Here is a 19547-nt window from a genome sequence, read left to right as displayed (position 1 = left end):
ATCTTTATCTGCTGACAGAATTTGTGAACTCAAGGTTAAAACACAAAGTGAGCAGAGAACTTGGAAACTATTGATTTATTAATCCATAATGCAGTAGTGCCTAAAGTGCATTTGTGTTTGTTGGGTCTTTTTTATTAATTTTATTTTTATTCCACAGTCTCACCATTTCATAAATCCTGTTAAATTTTCAGTGTCTTGGTATAAAAAAAAATTGGTATGGTTAAATTAGTCTAGTTCATTAATAAGTATTTCTAGCCCCTAAAATAATCACATGAAACTGCTGAGGATACATTAAGAAAGAGGACATTAAATACCTAGATCACACAGTGACACTGGAGAAGGTAAGCAGAACAATGCAAAAAATTAGTAATTCAGTCTTGGATAGTTTTAGTTTGGAGTGTAAAATTTAAATGGAATTTTCCCCAGGCTCTTTACACAATCAGAAGTAAATAAATAAAACTTCTCTCTTCTGTCTTCTAAAGAAACAGAAACCAGCAACTCCAGTTGTCTTTAAAGCCATTACAATAAAGTTAGAAATATAACTGTTTTGCTGTAAAATTATGTACATATACTTAGCTTAATGAAAAAAAAAAAAAAAGAAAACGTCTTGAGAATAATTTTTCTTTTTTAACTAGAAATTTAAAATAAATGGCAGGACACATTCTAGCAGGGAGGAAAGAACAAGAACTCCCAGAATAATCAGCTTCAAGTCTTTTATAGATTTAGTATGATTTTTAGATTGGCTTTCAAGTGTGCACATTAGTACAACAAAAAAATCTCACTTTAATGGCAAGTGTAGAAGCTATTGAAATACTGTTATGTGAATTCTAAACCAGATTTTGCTACTTTTACTACAGGAAAACACTCTCTAATTGTGTCTCTTATTCACCATCTCTCAAGTATTCCATGAAGACAACTTTGCACATGTAGGAAGCCCCACTAACAGGGGATTCTGGCATTGCCAAGCCCCTGGGTACCACAGCAGGAGCTGTTCCTGGAGCCTCCCCAAGCCATCCCTCCTCACTCAAAATCTGAGCTCCTTTCAACATGGAACTAAAAGCACAAGGGTCCCCCGCTGAGTTTCTTGCTTACTCTCACCAGCAGTGCTGGGTAAAGAGATGAGAGTAAACTTCCTGCCCTTGCCACTGCCTGATCTCTGGCCATTCCTGAATTTAAAACCAGGAGAAATCTTCTAAGTGAGGCTCCCTTAATTTTGCTTCCTCCTTGAAGCCTGTAAATCATCTCATGATTAAATGAACGTTTCAAAACTGGTTGAAAGATGGTTTAAATTGAAGTTTTTTGGCAGCCTCTCTCCCCTCTCTCTGATGGTGATAACAACTCAAATACTTTTCAAGAAATCAGTGGTGATATTTTATATTCCAAAAGCCTGAAGTTTATCCCTCTGGAATCCAGAAGAGAAGAGATAATGAGCTGATATTATTTTGTACCAGCAGTACTCAAAAAGTGAAGCCAGAAAGCAAAAATCCTGCTTAAAATGCAGTAATTTTCTTCATGTAAATACAGTAAGATCCTGCACAGCACTTTTTTCATGCTTTGTTCATAAATCATGGTATCTAATAGCACCACACTAGTACAAGGATGCTGGACTGTCAACTATCCAACAGATTTAAAAACTTGCAAATTTGAGGCACAAAAGGGGACAAAACATTTATTTTCTTAATAATGAATGAGAACTGCAAAATTGCCAGATTACAGGGCTTTTTTGTTTGTTTGTTAATACTGTATTATCACATTTGTTTCAAAAGAACTGGAAATTCTGAATTAATTCTTAATTCTTAACAGAATATCTTACAAATGAAACACACATGGCTACTATAAACTCTGAGCATTGCACACTTTTGAGGGATGGATGGAATCCCAAGTGACAAAAGCAGGAGCCTTCTGTTCCCCACTCATCTCCAGGTAGCTTCTGCCTTGGCTATTTAGATGCAGAAGGTCTGTGACACAGGGAACTGTATTTTCCTTACAGAAGTTCAGCTCTCAGAAGTAAACAATATTAGCCCCCCAATACCTAAACCTTTCCTATCCAAGGTGTCCTCTGATAGCAAAGCCAAGCCCAGATGGAGGAGACACCAGAGGCTCACTGTTAAAGGGAGGAGCTGCACAATGTGGGGTTCCCCTGAGGCTGCTCTACATCCAGAAACAGCTCCAGATGGCACCAAGAGCCTGAACAGTGCAAGAGAATAAACTTATTAAAATCCACAGGCACCAAAGTGTGAGCAAACATTTCCTAGAGTGCTGGAGGACAGTTTCAGAGCTGGAATGATCTGGAAGGATGAAATCTCTTGCCAAGTTTTATATATCAATATGGTAAATGCTGCGCTAACAGACACAGAGCCTGGCAAACACCAGGTTTTGTTTCGTGGGTTTTTTTGTTTTTTTTGTTGTTGTTGTTTTTTTTTTTTTTTTACTTAGTCAGGCTGTTAGTTTTACAAAATGTCATATATATTTGTTGGTTGGTTTTTAGCCCAATTAATTTGACATTTTAATTCAGCTGAGGCTTTTATTAACATGAGCTAGTTAATGTGGATAGGTAAGAGGCCCAGAAAAAAAAATCAGAACAACTACAATTAGAAAAACAAGCATTAAGCAGAAAACCATCTGGGACACTGTACAGCCCCGAGTGAAATATAAAATACAGTATGGTTGCCAAACAGATGCTTACCACAGTACAGAGCATAAAACAGCCAGGGCAGAGCAAGCTCCCTGCTCTCAACCAGATGTGATGCACCCAGCTTGGACACTGCCATGGCAGAAGGGATGGGAGTCAGCCTGGAAAACCCAGGGAAGCTCAGCAAGAGCAGTCCTAGCAAACACTAACTATGGGAAAAACCAAACTAACCTTCACAGCAACCTTTCAGCTGGGAAGAAGGGCTGCTGTAATGGAGCAGTCTGTTTTCTGTGCCATAAGGGAATGGAAATGCTGGGCTTAAATTGCAGAGGGAACAATTCAATATCCATTAGCAGGAAAAAATAAAATTATTCCTTCCCAAAACAGCAAAGAGGAAAAGCACTGCCTGGAGGGAATGAAGAATGCCCACCACCAGGGGTGTTTTAAATTTGGAAGGTATGGCAGCTCCAGATCTAGTTGGCAGAGCTACAATGGAAAATCTTCCAAATAATCTCCAGCTCCTGGGTCCGAGGCACCCACATCACACTTACAGCTTCACCAGGGTCACTGCAGGGACCAAGACTTTAACCTATATACACTGCCCTCCTGCACTGGAAAGATTTAGGAAACCAGTAAGGAGATTAAGAGGCTAAAAAAATAAGCATCTAGTGCCATTTTAGCTGTCCAGGGTTATCCAAGGAAGTTGCATAGGGCTGGCAGGTGACCCTGTGGAGCAGCAGCTAGTGACTGCAAGGAAAGGCAGCCAGAAGGCCAAGCTAGCATGATAGGATCCACAAAAATTCACAATTCACAAAAAACTGTCCTACAATATTGATTGCACAGACCTCCATGAAAATATTCATCTTAAATCCAAAAATTCTGAGGACTTCTTTTTAAAAAATAGTTTAAACTCAATTGCTTCATAAAAAAATGTAGCTTTTCTAGAGTCCTCTGTCCAGCAAAAAAATGTTGGCAGGATGCTGACTGTTTGCACTGAAGTCTTTAATAGCCTATCCCCCTTCCCATGATGAATATTAATTAAACAACAATGTGTCTGGTGACCCTCCAGACATTCAGCATGGCAGTAGTTTAATAAAACCATATCCTTCCCATGTCCTTGCAAGCACTACTGACTCAAGTTCATCCTTGTTTTAATGATTGCCTTGAAAGAACATGAGAGGCACCCACAACAGATGGCACCACCTGGAGATGTAATGAAGACATTCTGGTAAGATTTTAGTACTCCTCTGTTCCCCCTAGTCCCCCTATGCCATCATCTTCTGACTTGATTGCAATTGATTATAGAAAGGGTTTAATCATTTTTTAGCTTTGAAAATTTAAAATTATACATTTCAAAAGAACATTCTCATGTAAATGATAGGTAGTTAACTTTTTCTATAGTAGATTTTATTGAGGATTTCTGTTTCCTTTGCATTTAGAAACCTTCAGTTTAGCCCAAATCTCTGCTATATCTCAAAGAAGAACTATGCCAGTTCTGCAAAAATCCCAGTGAGAAATGGCTTTGTCATGGAAAAATTGCAGTTAAATTGCAGTAGTCAAATCTAAGAATGTCTTTATAACAATTTTCCGTAGGTTTCAGTGAGAAGTTATATAAAAATGATTTTAAAAATGCATGTTTTGCATGTTTGAAACCAAAAGAAATGTAAGTAAGTTTAAATTTTAGGACAGGAAAACCTTCTATTTTCACTGGAAAACTATGGGTTTATGAAAAAATAAAGTTGGATTTCCTGTTCACCCACAAAATAATTTCAAAAAAATCTAAGTATCTTCACTTAGAAAATCTGACTATAGCTTCAGAATTGAAAGACTGAAAGCACATTAAGAATTGAGGGAGTGGAAGCAGCAAGCACAAAAAAGGGCATTTTTAATATTGCTACCAAAACTTTTCAGGCCAGCAAATTGATGGATGGAACAGCAGTGGGGTAAACAGAGATCCCTAGAGGACTTGGACTGTCTTCCCTCTGCTGCTTGTGAAGTGTTTTACCATTTATGAGTGACCTTTCCCAAGGAGAGCATCTCTGCAGCCAGACCCAGACAGGCAGCAGCAGAGACAGAGCTTGCTGACACCATGAAGTGGAAAAATTAAATGTAAAACAGACTGGTTGCACAACACCTGGCAAGAGAATTAATGCAGAACATAAAAAAGCCCCACCAGAAATATATTTTTTCATGTACAGATTCCTTGTTTCACCACCCAACCCAAAGGGGTCTCTGGTAGGGAACAGCATAGCTCCATTGACAGTCCCCAGCTTAGAAAATGAATTGAGGAAACTTAGCAAGAAAAGCAATTTGGAAGAATGGCCATGTAAGAAATTCTCTTGTGAACTTCTTTTGCACATAAAAAGACATAATTTAATCCATATATTTCAGGCAAAAGCAGATGACCTTTATTGGCAATGACACCAAAAGCTATTAAAACCGAAAGAAAAGTAGGAATTCATCTCTCCTTTGTATTTTTAGCAGCATGGGCAATGGAAATCAAATAAAATTTTAAATGTGGCAACAAAATATTTGTGGGCAAAATGCATCTATATGTATAAACAGTAACAAGTATAAAATTAAAACTATTCTTATTTTTGTTGACAGCTCATATTGCTTTCTGAACTGCTACTTAGTAAATGATTCAATACTTGGCTTTCAAACACTGCAGGCAATTTTTTCCCCTTGAACTGAAATTTAAAATCAGGATATAGAGGTTTTGTATCCCATCATTTTTGTTTAGAATACAAACTCACTTCTGCAGTGGAGTTGCTTTTGCATATGAGAATTGAAAAAGCTTTATTTACTAAATCTTAAATTTTAATTAAGGAACATGCTCAGAAATTAACATATCTACTCCAAGTTGTTTATGTAAGGTAGTCATAGTTTTGAACATAATTGGGCAGCACTTTTAGGTAAGCTCAATCTGAGTTAACAGCAAAATCAGTGCCTTGGAGGCAATGGGACAAGTAGACAAGGCATAAAATGCTGATGGTGCTCAGTCCACAGGAGTGCAAATGCCCAGTCAGGTGCCACAGGAAGGCTCAAAAGGGAATTAGGAATGAAAAATCAGATTATAAAAACAAAGCTCAGGAAAAGTAGACATTTCACTAACCTACTCCAGTGTATGAGCATGCATGGACTGTGTTGCCCAGAAGGATGTCAGGCAAAAAAACCCAACCCCCTACTTGTTAAATGCTCCTGGTTGCACAGGACGGATAGTGGATGCAGTAAGTCAGAGTAACACCCTCGGTGTCCCAGAAGGTGCTGCACTTTGTGCTATGCAGCAGTTTCATATGGAATATGTCTAATGTGAAACATTACCTCAGTTTCTCATAACTCTGCTTATTTAAAACCCTCCTGGGCATTAATTCCAGAGGGGAAGATATAGTAAATCTTAATGCTTCCTCCCTTGCCTCTCAGTGAGGATAAAACTAGGTGGTCAGACAACAGGACACCACTAATGATGTCCTCTCTAAAATGGAAAGAGGCTGTCAAAAAAGCAAACTGTCCTATTAAATTCAGCCACACATCCTCATCAACTCCAGGGTGTGCAATCCAGGCTTCATGTGTTATTCATCCTGACTCCCACATTTCACTGCTGCCTAAAACCTGCCAAGTGAAGACACTCTGCCTAAAATGCAGAGAAGCAAAGCCTAGAAGTGTACACAGGGTACCACTTCACAACATAGTGTTTAATTAGCAAACATTGATCCTTCTGAGACATACCATTTGCACCATGCATTGCAGCCCTCTCATTACAAAGAGGGAAGCCTCCCTAGACCTGTATTTTAGAATTTGAAATACCCGACCTTATTGAGAGTATATTTTTCACTGGCAATAACTCCTTCTTGAAAGCAAATCTGCGTAGGATGTCCCATGGATACACCTTGGGCACAGTGCATGATACTTGCTGCCAGTCATGGGAGTCCTTAGCTCCTCTGTCCTATTTTGTGAAAGCACTGCCACCTTGAATTTAATTTCTGCAACTGGGAAGTTGCAACATGGGAGAAATTGTTCTGAGTTTCCCTTATTCTCTGGCTGGTTTGTAGTTTTTTATTGGGAAAAAAAAAGAAGAAAACCTCTCAGGCTTGGTACCTCAGCACAGTCATTTGGTACCTGTTTCAGTGACCAGCCCTCCCTGACATAAAGGAGAGCTTTCCTGAAACCCTTCACAGGGACTGGACATCTCTCAGAGCTGCAAAATGCCAACATTAGCTCCTGCTCTGGCCTTTGACAGTGTTTTCAGAAGTTTAGGGTCAAAAGGCAGGTTTCAGAGACTGGAGCATGAGGCTACTGTGTTCCTCTGGGGCAGCATTCACAAGACTGTGTGGGACCAAGCATGGGATGCCAGGAGATGCTGGAAACTTGCACAAGAGATTGTGGTGATGCAGCAAAATGCCAGGGATCATCTGTGAGTTTGCCCAGCCTTCAGAAGCCCTGTGAAATCTTTCAAAGGTAGCAGAAGTCACAGGAGGGAGATTGTAGCATCTTGTAAACACTCTGGAGGGTGAAACCAGTGCAGCAAACAAGCGGCTCTCAGCCATTAATTGCCCCAGAAGGGCAGCCAGTAATTTGTTAGAATTTATGTAAAACTTTTTTACAGTTGTCCATGCTATACAGAAGGTATTATCTGAAATTAAGATGATGGGGTAGCAACAAAAAAAGTCCTTGAACACATGTAAGGAAAAACAATAGTATTAAGAGTGCAGAAAAAGGACTGAAAACTTGCAGAACAAAGAGGCAAGAAACAACACAGAAGGAAATGAGATTTAAAACTGCGAAGACAATCTAAGTGATTTCTTCCTGCTGCAAATCCCTTTTCAGACTCAAACACAGACATCAGTGCTTTTCTATCCATGTTCCCTGAATAAATTTGTATGGAGCCAGCACAGTGGAAAACTCCCTTGCACACTGCTGCAGGTCCCAGGTGTGAGGTCCCTGGAAAGTGTGCCAGTATTACCCCAGCCAGCCCCGCAGCACCTGGAGCCAGCAGCAGAGCTCCTGTCCCAGCACTCTCTGGGCAGATGACAGCACCTGAGACTCCCCCAGACACAGCTGTTCTCCAAAGACTTTTTCAGGGAGTATGCAAAAGAGGTGCAGGATTTCCTGCAACTAAGTTGACTTAGTTGGCTTGCAGGATCAACAGCTAGCTACACTCTGCAGAGAGCTAGTAAACCCTAGTAATGCACAAACCAGAGAAGTCTTTGAAAATGAAGGAACCACCACCAAAGATAATTTAAAGAAATAAAGAAAAAACTGAAACAAGCTTTCCTGGGACAAAACTTGGAAGCAGTCTCTCTAGAAGTGTTCTTTGCATTAAGTGGCAGAATCTGTCAAAACAGAGTGCAGACAGAGGTGGAGCCAGAGGGGAAGAGGGTGACAGTGTCATGATATGCTGCTGTCTCCTATTACCTCCCACTAGCAGAAAACAAACCTGAAAAGGCCCAACTTTTCCTTCACAACTGAATCACAGACATGCAAACACTGAGCCACAGCCTCCAACCTGCCCTCTGTGTTCAGGCTGCCTCTGAACAGCACAGCAAGGGGCATGCTGGTGCTGCAGGTCTGAACGTGGTTTGCCACTTGCATAATCAGGAACAAACACATGAAAAAGCTCAAATATCCCACAAGAGAATCCTCTTTGATTACAAAGCAAGAGATCATTACAAAATGGTGTCAATATGGAACATCTAAATGATTTACACAAAAGTCATTTGGGAAATAAAGCAATCCATTAAGGATTAGCAGTGCAATGTTAATGTGATATAGCAGGACAAAAATAAGCACCTGAACACACGACAAAGTTAGGTCCTGACAGATAAACACAGGAAAGGACAATCCATATTTTCAATTTGTCATATATATCTAGGCATTATAGAAGAGTTGAAATACAGAACTATTTACAGGATCAGTAAAGTCTTGAAATATCTATTTAAGACATAAAGTGGTGACTGTCTGAGAGAGGATGCTTAATTGTTGCAAATCAGCGTAACTTCAGCACAAAATCAACAGAAATATGTTAAATTATAGCAGCTGGGGACAGCATCTGAAAAAACTGTGGAGCTCCTAGTTTCTGGTGCAGTTATTTGAAAACAATTCTGCAAGAGAAGTTGGAAGAAACAGGACTGTGTTTTACTATCTAATTTAAATTCAGGTGGTTCTAACAGTGAGAATGTAACAACAGACAGCTGAGAGAACAAACTTTTGGCAATGGCATCTGACAACAGCAAAGGAGCTGCATTCTTGTCTTGCACAAAAAGCAATAGGAATGATTAAGCTTTAAAACACACACAAGTACACACAAGAACACACATAATCATCCAAGAGCCCAGAACTCTGTCAGGATCACAAACGTGTAAGGCAAATAAATATATTTAAAAGATTCTGATACCACATGAGGAAACATTCAACGTGAGGTTAAAACATTTCTGAAAGAGAGAGGATTTCCTTTCTCCAGCCAGTTGCAGTGTTTCATTTTCCCAGAGCAATGGAAGTGGAGGAGGCAGCGAGGTAGCACACACAAGGTAGTGACTTAGCAGATGTAAGCAAACCTCTCAACTCAGACACTGGATTTTGCACTTAGGAACACCATTTGCAGGAAATCCTCCTGCCTTTTAGTGGTAAGGACATTGGAAAAAGTCAGTTTTGCAAACAGAACATTGCAGTCATAGCAACAAGCAATTCAACAGTTAAACTTTTCAACAGACAAGACAGTATTTTACTTCTGAGTAAAATTTTACTCTGAGTAAAATTTCAAGGTCAACAACTCATCATGAGCACTTGACCTGTCTAGCTGGTCATCAGTGACTCAAAAATAATCTGTTAAAGCTTCAACCAAGGAAACCTCCCCACTCAAATAAAAAATATAAGCATGTATATATAGGGAGATCACTTCAAACATTACATCTTTGTTCTCCTTTTCTGGAAATTAGTATAGAAGGATGGAGAAACACCCCAGATGATTAAATCAAGCACTAGCCTTTTACTAGTAATTAGCATGCTATAAAATGCTACAAGCAGGTACACAAAGGCATTGAAATTGACATTTAAAACACTTAAAAAAGCTCTTAGACCTTGCAATGGTATCTGTAAGTAGTGCCCAAACAGCACAGCAAAGCCAGTGGAAAGTCTCCTTGACCCTTTCCATTTCAGTAAGGACATTTTTAGAAAAAAATTTTATATTTCTATCAGTAAAAACCCATTTGAAAACCAAATCTGAAGGCTAAAAATAGGATGAAATGTGCTGCATGGTTGATGAAATTTAACCCTGTCAATTAGACAGCTTCATTTCAGTTCAGTAAGAATCTAATACTACCCTAATAAATGTATCAGCTTTTTGCAAAGTGTCATGCATGAACACAATTGAAATAGTGCCTTTTTAAACTTTTAATGGCATCAAATTTAATATCTGCAAGAGAAACCACTGTTTCTCAAAGTAGCAGAAGAAAGTAAAGAATTGGAGATGTTTAGAAGGTAATGCCTAAAGCATAAGAACAATGGAAAACTTTTGATCTCTCCTAAGTATACCAAATAACATCCACATTAATTTTAATGCTCAACAAAGGTGCTAACTTTAATGAATCAACTTAGGTAGATGGTTAATCATACAAAGCCTTCATTACCCTTTCCTCTCTGTTAACCATTTTTGTACTTATTTACTGCAGTGAAAAAGCTGAATTTGAAGGAATAGATAGCAGAGACTCTTGGAGAGCTTCAAGGGCTATGCTGCCTTCGTTGCCTCTTCAGATAACTTAACTGCAGTGCAACCCCACAAATCATGAGTGCAGGCTTCACCAACTGCCCTACAACCTGGGTGTGGACTCAACGTTGCTAGCAGCACATACTGAGAAGCTCCACAAATGACAGTGAAGGACAGAGCATGAAACAGACACAAAAATGTGTTTACATGTTCAGGAGGGGCAGGGACCTTCTCAAATCCCTGGTCATTTGGATTATGTTTGATAAGTAGGACTAATATCCATGGAGTTTTTGTGCCAGGTGACTGACAGTTACTCAGCATTATGGGTTTTTTTTAAGCCTTGCTGGTCACAGTTGTTCTCTATATATTTTTTTTGATTTGAAATGCTTTTTAAATTTCTTTCCTTATAAATCACAATGAGAGGAACTGGGAAAATACCTTCTCTTTTTCAACTTCTTACAGATTTTGGGATGTCTTTTGACCTGCCTGCTCGGATACTGCACAATCACAGCCTGACTCTGCACTCCAGGATTTACCAAGAGGTTTTTAAGCTCAGATGGGGTTGGCTGGAAATCTTACCAAGTATGTCCCTTAAAAACATGTTTGTTACTGGAGGAGGATACTGTGCAAGTGTAAACATGAAGAAAAGCATGGAAGCAAAATCCATTTAAGCTAAGGATTACTAGTAGAAGGGGATTGGTGACCAGCCTACAGGGAAATGTCTGGGGATTGAGAGGTCATGCAGCATTCTGGTTACTAGGCCTCATACACAAGGCAGACCAAAGAGGTGTGCAACAAGGGCGACCTGGTAAAACATGGGGAACGTTGAAAGACTGTAGGGGATTTTTGATAGGAAAAAGGAAAAACAACCTCTACATTACACAAACAGGACACTTGAAAAGCCACAGAAATATCCCATACTTACTTTTATCTTCCTGGTTTTCTTCTGCTGCTTTGCCTTCCTCCTCCTCCTCCTCCTCCTCCACCTCCTTCTGCTGTGCTTCTTCGTGGTGGTCGGCAGCGCCGACCGAGAGGCTCTGGCAGCAGTGGTTGAAGCCGCTGTCCCGGGGCAGGGTGAAGCTTCGGGGCTTTCCCCCGTTGCCGTTCAGCGCCTGCATCCGCTCGCCCTCCACCAGGGGGAAGGGGCCGTAGTGGTCTTGCAGGTGGCACTTCTGGGTGGGCAAGGTGGACTGCCGCCGGTGCTCGGGGGACACCACGGCCACCTCGGAGAACACCGAGTCCTCCAGGGGCAGCGTCTGCAGGTAGTGCAGTCCCGAGCTGGTGAGCGGCGTCTCGATGAGGTCCTGCCAGGAGCGCCGCTGGCTCGCCGTCTTGCGCACCGGGGACTCGGTGGCGCTGCCGGCCACCTCCGGGCGGAACTCCTCGTGCGACGACTGCGACTGCGACGTCTCCGTGGACGACAGGCGGCTGTGCTTGGGCTCCACGTAGGGGCTTGTGCAGCTCATCTGCAACGGCAGCAAGGAGCAGCCTTCAGATCAATGCACTCTGAGAGAGGCTCCTAATTACAGAATTACAATGTCGCTTCTCCTTATCAGCCATGGCACCCAGTTCATTGATAAGTTGCAACCTTACCTAATTAACCTGTCCTGATCCTAATTTTAATGCATACCCATGTCTGTATGTCACAACAGTAGGTCAAATACTGATAGTTATTCATAGTAAGTATCTTTACTATGTCACTTAATCTATAAAATAAGCCATGAAAATTTGCAGAAAACTTTGCAAAATATGGCACTATGGAAGACATAGACCCAATTCATGCAAAACCTTAAAAATGCTCTCCAAATGCCTGTTATTCTATTTTGCTTATTTGGAATCATGCTTGCAGTGCTTCAGTACTGCCATTCAAAGGTCTATAATTTTGTAAGATAAAGTACTGCCTTCAAATTAAACATCATGAATGCTCTCTTTCCCCTGTATTTCCCCATTGTTAATTCCAAAATCCATATCCAAGTAAGATGCATTAGTTAACACTAAGTATGCAGAGATGAAAGTTAAAATTTAGAGTGGAAAGAAAGCTACAGGTCTATAATGTAGTTTTATATCAACAACTGCTTCAAGCAAAATAAGCCCCCTTTTTTCTAACTTATATTTCTCTATAAGAGAAACCTACTTTTTCACAATATGAGAACACCTGGTACTGCTGTTTGCAATACAAGACAGAACATTTTTATGCTGGCATTTCTCTGGAAATTCAAGTGTAATTTGTTACTGTAATGCTTCATAGAACAACTGCTGGAGCCGTAGAGAAGAGTCTGTGTTGTTGTTCCTGAGGCAATATTTTCTCAGAAAGTTGGTAAGAGGGTGGTGAGGGATTGCATGGATGAGTAGCTGTCCATCATGAATGAAGAACAAGAAGAAAGACTTCTGTAATTTAATCTATTTTGTACAGCAAGTGGGATTATAAACCCCTGTTCTCTACAAACCAGTGGAAACAGCAAAGGTGGCCATTGAAGTCTGCAATGTGTGTTGCTTAACCAATGCCTTCAGTCAAGCACTGACTAAAAAACCTCACGGTCGAGCTCCATCCTGGGTGCATGATTGTGCCCCTGGGCAGGAGAGCAGGCAGGGGTGGCCCTTTGGGCACACATTCCATTGCTAGGGAGCTGCAGGGGTGGCCCTTTGGGCACACATTCCCTTGCCAGGGCCAGCTGCAGGTGACTCACCGAGGGCGGCCGTGGGTAGGTGTCGTACGGGGGCGGGGGGCTGTCCTGCTTCGGCGTCGATGGAGTGTCAGCCTCCTCCTTGTCACTCTCGCTCCAGTAATCTACGGGTCACACAAGGATCAGGTCAGAAACTGCCAGCACATTTTGATGCAGTTTTGTATCAGAGATGTGCTTTCACAAAAGCAACATGAAATTCCTCCTTTGGTATTGTTGGCAGTGAAATACTAATGCTGATGCTGTCAGTCTTACCTGTTATAACTTGGAATTGTCTTAATCTAAAGAGGGAAAATCTAAACATTATGAGGTATAATAAACCTAATGTCCCATTACAGAGCTATTGGACAACAATGTGAAAATGAGCCACAGATTTAACTCTTGTGCACACCATATAAAATGCAACAGGCATACAGAATACTCTTAATACGTGTATCAGACTTTCCAATATTTATACAGCCACAAAAATATTTAAGATTAGATATTTATTGGCTGAAAAATCCTGCAATGTTTTTTGAACTGAAATTATTAAAAACATAGTTTTGCTAAAGTCTTGTTGACTGCAAATAACAACAACAAATGTATTTAACCAACTGGAAAACCAAACAGGTAGGAGTTATTGCACCCATGAATAATCAGTGCTATTTTTCTACCCTTTTTTTCCATTATTTTCTACCAGTCAGACATGTTTTTCAGTTCAATTTCTAATAACAAACAGTGGTATTTAAGGCAAGACAAAGAAAAAACTTTATATCATACATCTGTTTCATAAACAGCTGCTGCCCTGTTGTTCATGCAAGAACATAAAGGTGATATGGTAAGGAAAAATATGACAATGACATTTAAGAACAGAATTCAAAAAGAAGGATGAGAAAGTATAAAGGACATAGATTTTGTGGGTTAAGTTTATGGTTTAATTAAAACATTTCATCTTTTCAGGAAATCAAGTCTTGGCCAAGCTTATTTCAAAGGGGAAAACACAAAGAAGAATATATTATATGGGCATTTATTATGTTACAAATATTTTTTGAAGTAGAACAGCACCTAACTAAAAGGACATTGAACCTTAATATTTCCTGCAAAAAAAATCAAACAAACCCTAGTTAACTGCTGACTCGGTTCAAGACAGACAACTCTTAACATTTGTGCATGTTGTAAGACTTATGCAAACATTTCTGCTGTCACTTTGTTTCTGACTGCATCACCTCGCCGTATTTGGGTAAATCATAGTGTGACAGGACACTATAGCTCAGACTGCTCACAGATTAACCACAGGCAATTTTCACTTCACATGTTCAACAAAGTGCACCATTACTACTCTCTCTTTGAAAAATAAGGAGAAAAAGACTGATTGCTTCTTCACAAATGATCTAAACTAAAAATCTGATCTGGCACCACATGTAATTTTGTCTTTGATGATTTTCTCTTACGATTACTGTATTGTATGATCGCTGATCTACCATATTTAATCTTATTCAAGACTTAAAGCATAAACTTACCTTTAAATGACATCACCTTGAACAGGAGTCCCTATAGTTTTGTATTTTTTTAGATTTTAGTATTGGTGGGGACAGCCTTATTTATCTATCCAATTTTCCCACACAATAGCAATTCTGTTTTTACTCCAAGCCTTTTCATTTGCTTTCTGCAAGCTTACAGCTGAGACATTCTCTTGAAACAGTATAATAAATAAGTTGCATAAATAAAGCTTTTATGACTACAAAATAAAAAAATCCTAACAGTTATGTCTCTAGACATCTGCAAATAATTATTTTCTGCTGAATGAAAGACTAAATCAGTGAAAACTCTCTTTCTAAATAAATCCTACTTTTAAGAAAACTTGTTTCCAGCAACTTAAAACAGCTGAAAATATTGGCAGGTAGGCATGTTTGCTCCTATTGCAGCAAAGCCTAATGGTGTGCTGTGTGGTGAGAGACCTGTCAGAACTGCATTGCTCAGTGACATTTCTGCAGACTTGGAGCTCAACTGTTTATTCTGAAAGCAAAATTTAGCAGCCTCAGTGCAGGTTCCAATTTTGGCTAAAAATACGAAGGTGTTCTTCCTGTCAAATCCACATACAAGAGAACACTGTGGAATGACGCTTTTGCACACCTTATCTCAGACAGGGAATTCTGTTGGCAGCCTATAGCTTGTCTTGAAAATTTCTGCAGTAACAGGGGTCAATTTTCAGATAAAATGTATGAAAATGGCTTCCCACCAATTTTTATAAATGCTCTGCTTTTGGCAACTGACTCATTAGAGTCCATGTAAAACATGTATGATGCTATGAAACAGCTGCTGTATCTCTCTCTGTAGATTTGTCCAATTCAGTGATGGACAAGCTCTATGCATCAGGCATATCGTGAAAGTTTTCTCAATGACTAACAGACTGAATATATTATATATAAACCAACACTGATCTGCCATTTCCTGAATAAATATACTCTATTTATATAAACTAGGGATTTTTTCCCTCTGATTTATGTGACTGGAAAGTATATAACTTCTCCATCCAAGGAAGTCCCTTGATGTATTGCTAACATGCATTGTATTTCACATGAAAAGTTGAAGGCATTTTTATAAAACTGTTCTGTACAGAATGTAACATTTTATTCAGCAGTACACCCACAATTCGATGATTCGTGCATCTCTGAAGATCTTGAAATATATTTATGAACTTTAGATTCAGAACCATTCAACTCTTAATTGAGACAGATTTGACAACTCCTGTTGAATTGTTTCAGAGGTATTATAAAGCTTTGCTGCAAAGGGCTGAACCACACAGAAAGAAAAGAGCTTTTGTCAAATCAAATATGCAGATGACAATTGGTACAGTCATTGAATATAGAAAATTCTAGCTTCACAGTTTCTATAATTGCAAAAATGCTCGAATTGATAGAGAGGTTTTACTTTGCTAACTTTGCTAATTAGGGACAATACTGAGCTGTGTAACAGCCCTTGTGCTGGGAGCCAAGGAAAATCACCAGAGGCATTAAAACAGTGTAGGGCAGTGAGGGGACCATGTGATACTGCCTCCCACACTAAACACAACTAAGCAACACAAAGAGGAAACAGTTCTACCTACCTGCCTGCAACAAATCAACATGAGTGAATGGTGTTAGTGGTAATAAAGAACTCTGTCAGTGCCTAGGATGTAATTTGCATAGTCAGTGGGGATTCACTGATTATCTTCAATAGGGAGACATTTTAATAATAAGCTACATGAGGCCTGAATGCACATCATCTCATGTCTATCTGGATCATCTGCTATTTTATTACACAGTGATTTCTTAGTAGCAAAAATATTTCTCCATGTCCATCTGGATTTTGAAAGGTGTATAATGTGTAATTGTGCACTTGGACACCATTAGCATAACATATACCTTTTCACTTACTGCCCCACATGGCATTGTAATTCTGGTGCCAACCTGCTGTCAATAAAAATTGTAATTTGGCTTTGAATGCCAAAACAGAGGATTTCCTCGAAGACTCTGAGATTCAGAATTTGTTCACAGCCTCTTCAAGCAGTGACAACAGATGGTACACAGGTTCTTTCTAACAGGTTACAGTAGTGCTGCTTGGAAATATGGTTTCCAAACTGATTTCCAGGTCTGGTAAGGCACTGAGAACATGACTGAAGAACAGTGTGCATGGTGCTGCTATCCTGGGCTGTGGGAATGCAGAGGGCCTGGTGTCAAAAATGACATGAGTTTTTTGGCCCAAAACCCAAAATCTTTCTGATGAAGGCTTCAGAGCCACAGAATTAAAAACTGAGATTTTGACTGAGTGGGAAGCAGGCAGACAGGCATCTGGATAAGCTCTGGATCATCACAACCACTGCAATTTTCTGGTGCCTGCTGCTTGGCACATATGTTGAAAAGAGCATGAATTCAAAAGCTATCTGCTTGCCAAAGCAGATACTTAGATAGGAACCCTTCTGTGCATCCATGTCACTGGCAATTCCAAGAAACAGCCTCCACAACACAATTGAACTGACCCTTTCTTTTTTCTGTCTGCAATTACAATTTCTACTGCAACAGTTCAAAGAAAATCAACACATTATTTTATATATGCTGTTTTTTTGACCCATTAAATATTAGGCATAAAAAATAAACATGTAAAATGTTGTAAGCCTACAACTCAAAGTGAAATGCCAACAGGGCTGTAGCAACACACTGCAATACAATAAAACCAGTAGGAATCACAAAATTTAAGTGGCCTTAAAATTAAAGTCCTTAGAGTAAATCCAATTAACTCAACAGGCTTTAGAAAAATGGTTTTGTTCCCAAGACCAATTTCATGCACTCCTGCCCTCTGTGAATTCAAACACAAATGCAATGTTTCAAATATTTTTTTTAGCCTCCAGATTCTAAAGTTTCTTCTGATAAGGCACACAGATTCCTTGGTACCATACAGTGGAGCTTACTGGCAGTACATCTGCTTTTTTAGCTATCTTTTGCAGCTTCTCAGAAATAATCTCACAAGTGTCTGCAGATCAGAGTCTGAAGGAATTAGTCAGAGCTCCTGTCAGAGAAGGAATTCTCTAAAGCAATAACAGCAATACCCATATGTGATTTGCTTTCAGATGATGAGAATGAGGCCTGATACACAGCAGGGAAAAGAGAACAGATGAACTTGTGATAAGAGCTGACAGAAGAAAACAAAATAACAACACATTACCTTGCTCTTGTTTGATCCTCTCTCTTTCTGCATAGCCAGCAGCAAGCATGTTAATTCTGTTGAGCCATCTGAAATAATATTAAAAAAAACCAGTGATACCCATCCAGCCTCTTAATTTTTGCATGCATTTCTAGCAAAAACAAACCTAGAAGCATCTGAAGGAGATTAAGGACAATGTTATTTTTCATATCAGACAGCTGTTCTCTTTGATAGTTTTATTCAGGGAGTCTCCAAAGATCTATGATTTTGCTGTTGAACAAACTGTTTTCACAGCAAGGATTTTGTTTCAAATGGAAAACCATGTATGATGTCAAACATCTGTAAAATAAAGGATTTAGAGATAATCAAAGAGTTGTTAAGTCTGCTGCTCACAGATATGCCATTACACAAATACTCCTGCTGTTCTGATTTCTTAAGAACAAATACCACTTTTCAGAGATTGAAGCAATATTTTAAGGCCTGAATTGGCAACTTAGCAGAGGAACAGAGCAGAAAATGGCAGTAAAAAGAAAAGGTTCACTCCCAAACAGACATTGTGGTTTAATTATGCCATTATGTTTTAGAGCTTACCTACAGTGCCATGTACAAAGACAAGGAGACATATCAGAATTCACTTTTGTGTTTGTGTCACAGAAATGCAGGGAGAAAGACAGTTGCTTCAATGCAATTCACATCTAAGGCTTTAATCCCAATTTAGCTTTGAAAAAATGCTTCTATAAACTGCACAAATTAAAAAAAAAACAACCCCAAACAAAACTAAACAAAAAACCCCAGTACCCAAACACACAAAAAAACCAACCAAAAAACAAACCCACAAAAAACCCAATCCAAAAAGCAAATGAGCTATTGCTGCTCTCTTCTAGTAGGGCTGTCATTGCCAAGCACACACTGAACTGTCTGTGGCAGGGCAGTTTCAACCTGTGCTCTTTCCCCATGGGGCTCTCAGTGTATTCATCAGCCAAATGCTTACACTGAATCAGGTCCTTCATCAACGAGGCTTTAAACCACCATGGCAATCTCCCGTGTTGTCCAGTCCATGGTGAACCTGGAATTACTTGCTCCAGTCATCCCACAGCCAGAATTTGACAGGCCTGGTTTGCCAACCTACTGGTTTGCAATTTAACTGCTAGGGTATACAGAAAGACAACTGCAGTCAGGTTTGGGTTTTCTTCAGGAATGGGAAACCCCCATGTCAGAAACCTGTGCCTGATGGGTTTTGTTTGCATACTGCATGCACAGAAACAGGATGTTTGTCTCAGCAGAGGACATATCTTTGTAATGTCTCCTGCATGCCTGCCTTTGAGACATTGCAGTGCAGAGCAAGCATCAAATCATAAAATACAGTTGCTTTCCTAGAAATTAACTCCTGTCATCATGGAGTCAGAGAACTACAGAATGCTTTAGGCTGGAAAGATCTTAACAATCTTCTAGTTACAAATCCCCCTGGCATGGGCGAAGGGACACTTTCCACTGTGGTCAAACAGTGACCACATTTTTGATCTGTAAACCATATTAATGATCCATAAATCATTGTAAATTGGGAAGAAAGCTAGGGATTTGCTCCTAAAGCGATTGCAGAATACTTCATGTTACCACACAATCAAAATTTCTGCCAGAAGAATAGGGAAGCTGGAGAGGACACTTCAAATTTGAGTTGTAATTGTTAGCAAGTGCCATACAGTTGTGAAAACAAGCAGCACACAGGAACAGAAATCCAACAAACCTCATCTCAGACAATGATGTTACACCTTCAAAGCCAAAAGAAAAGCCATATTTTAGGCTCACATTTTTGATATGTGAAGACCTCCTTTGGGGAATAAAGCTCAGCTGCCAGCTGAGCCAGCTCTGCCAG

At 39.7% G+C, this 19547-nt stretch overlaps 1 protein-coding gene across 6 annotated transcripts in view; it reads right to left on the bottom strand.

Moving 5' to 3' along the window:
• CNKSR2 (connector enhancer of kinase suppressor of Ras 2) overlaps window positions 1–19547 on the bottom strand; it is a 205884-nt gene that overhangs the window by 28455 nt on the left and 157882 nt on the right. For all 6 annotated transcript variants that reach the window (XM_058044931.1, XM_058044933.1, XM_058044932.1 and 3 more), the window contains 3 exons: window positions 17696–17763; window positions 13022–13122; window positions 11260–11800 (listed from right to left, as the gene is read on the bottom strand). In XM_058044931.1, the coding sequence (XP_057900914.1) occupies window positions 11260–11800; window positions 13022–13122; window positions 17696–17763 (710 nt within the window). The remainder of the gene's footprint in view (window positions 1–11259; window positions 11801–13021; window positions 13123–17695; window positions 17764–19547) is intronic.

Source organism: Melospiza georgiana, chromosome 2, assembly GCF_028018845.1.
Source record: "Melospiza georgiana isolate bMelGeo1 chromosome 2, bMelGeo1.pri, whole genome shotgun sequence".
NCBI lineage: Eukaryota > Metazoa > Chordata > Aves > Passeriformes > Passerellidae > Melospiza > Melospiza georgiana.
This window is presented reverse-complemented; position numbering and strand designations above follow the sequence as displayed.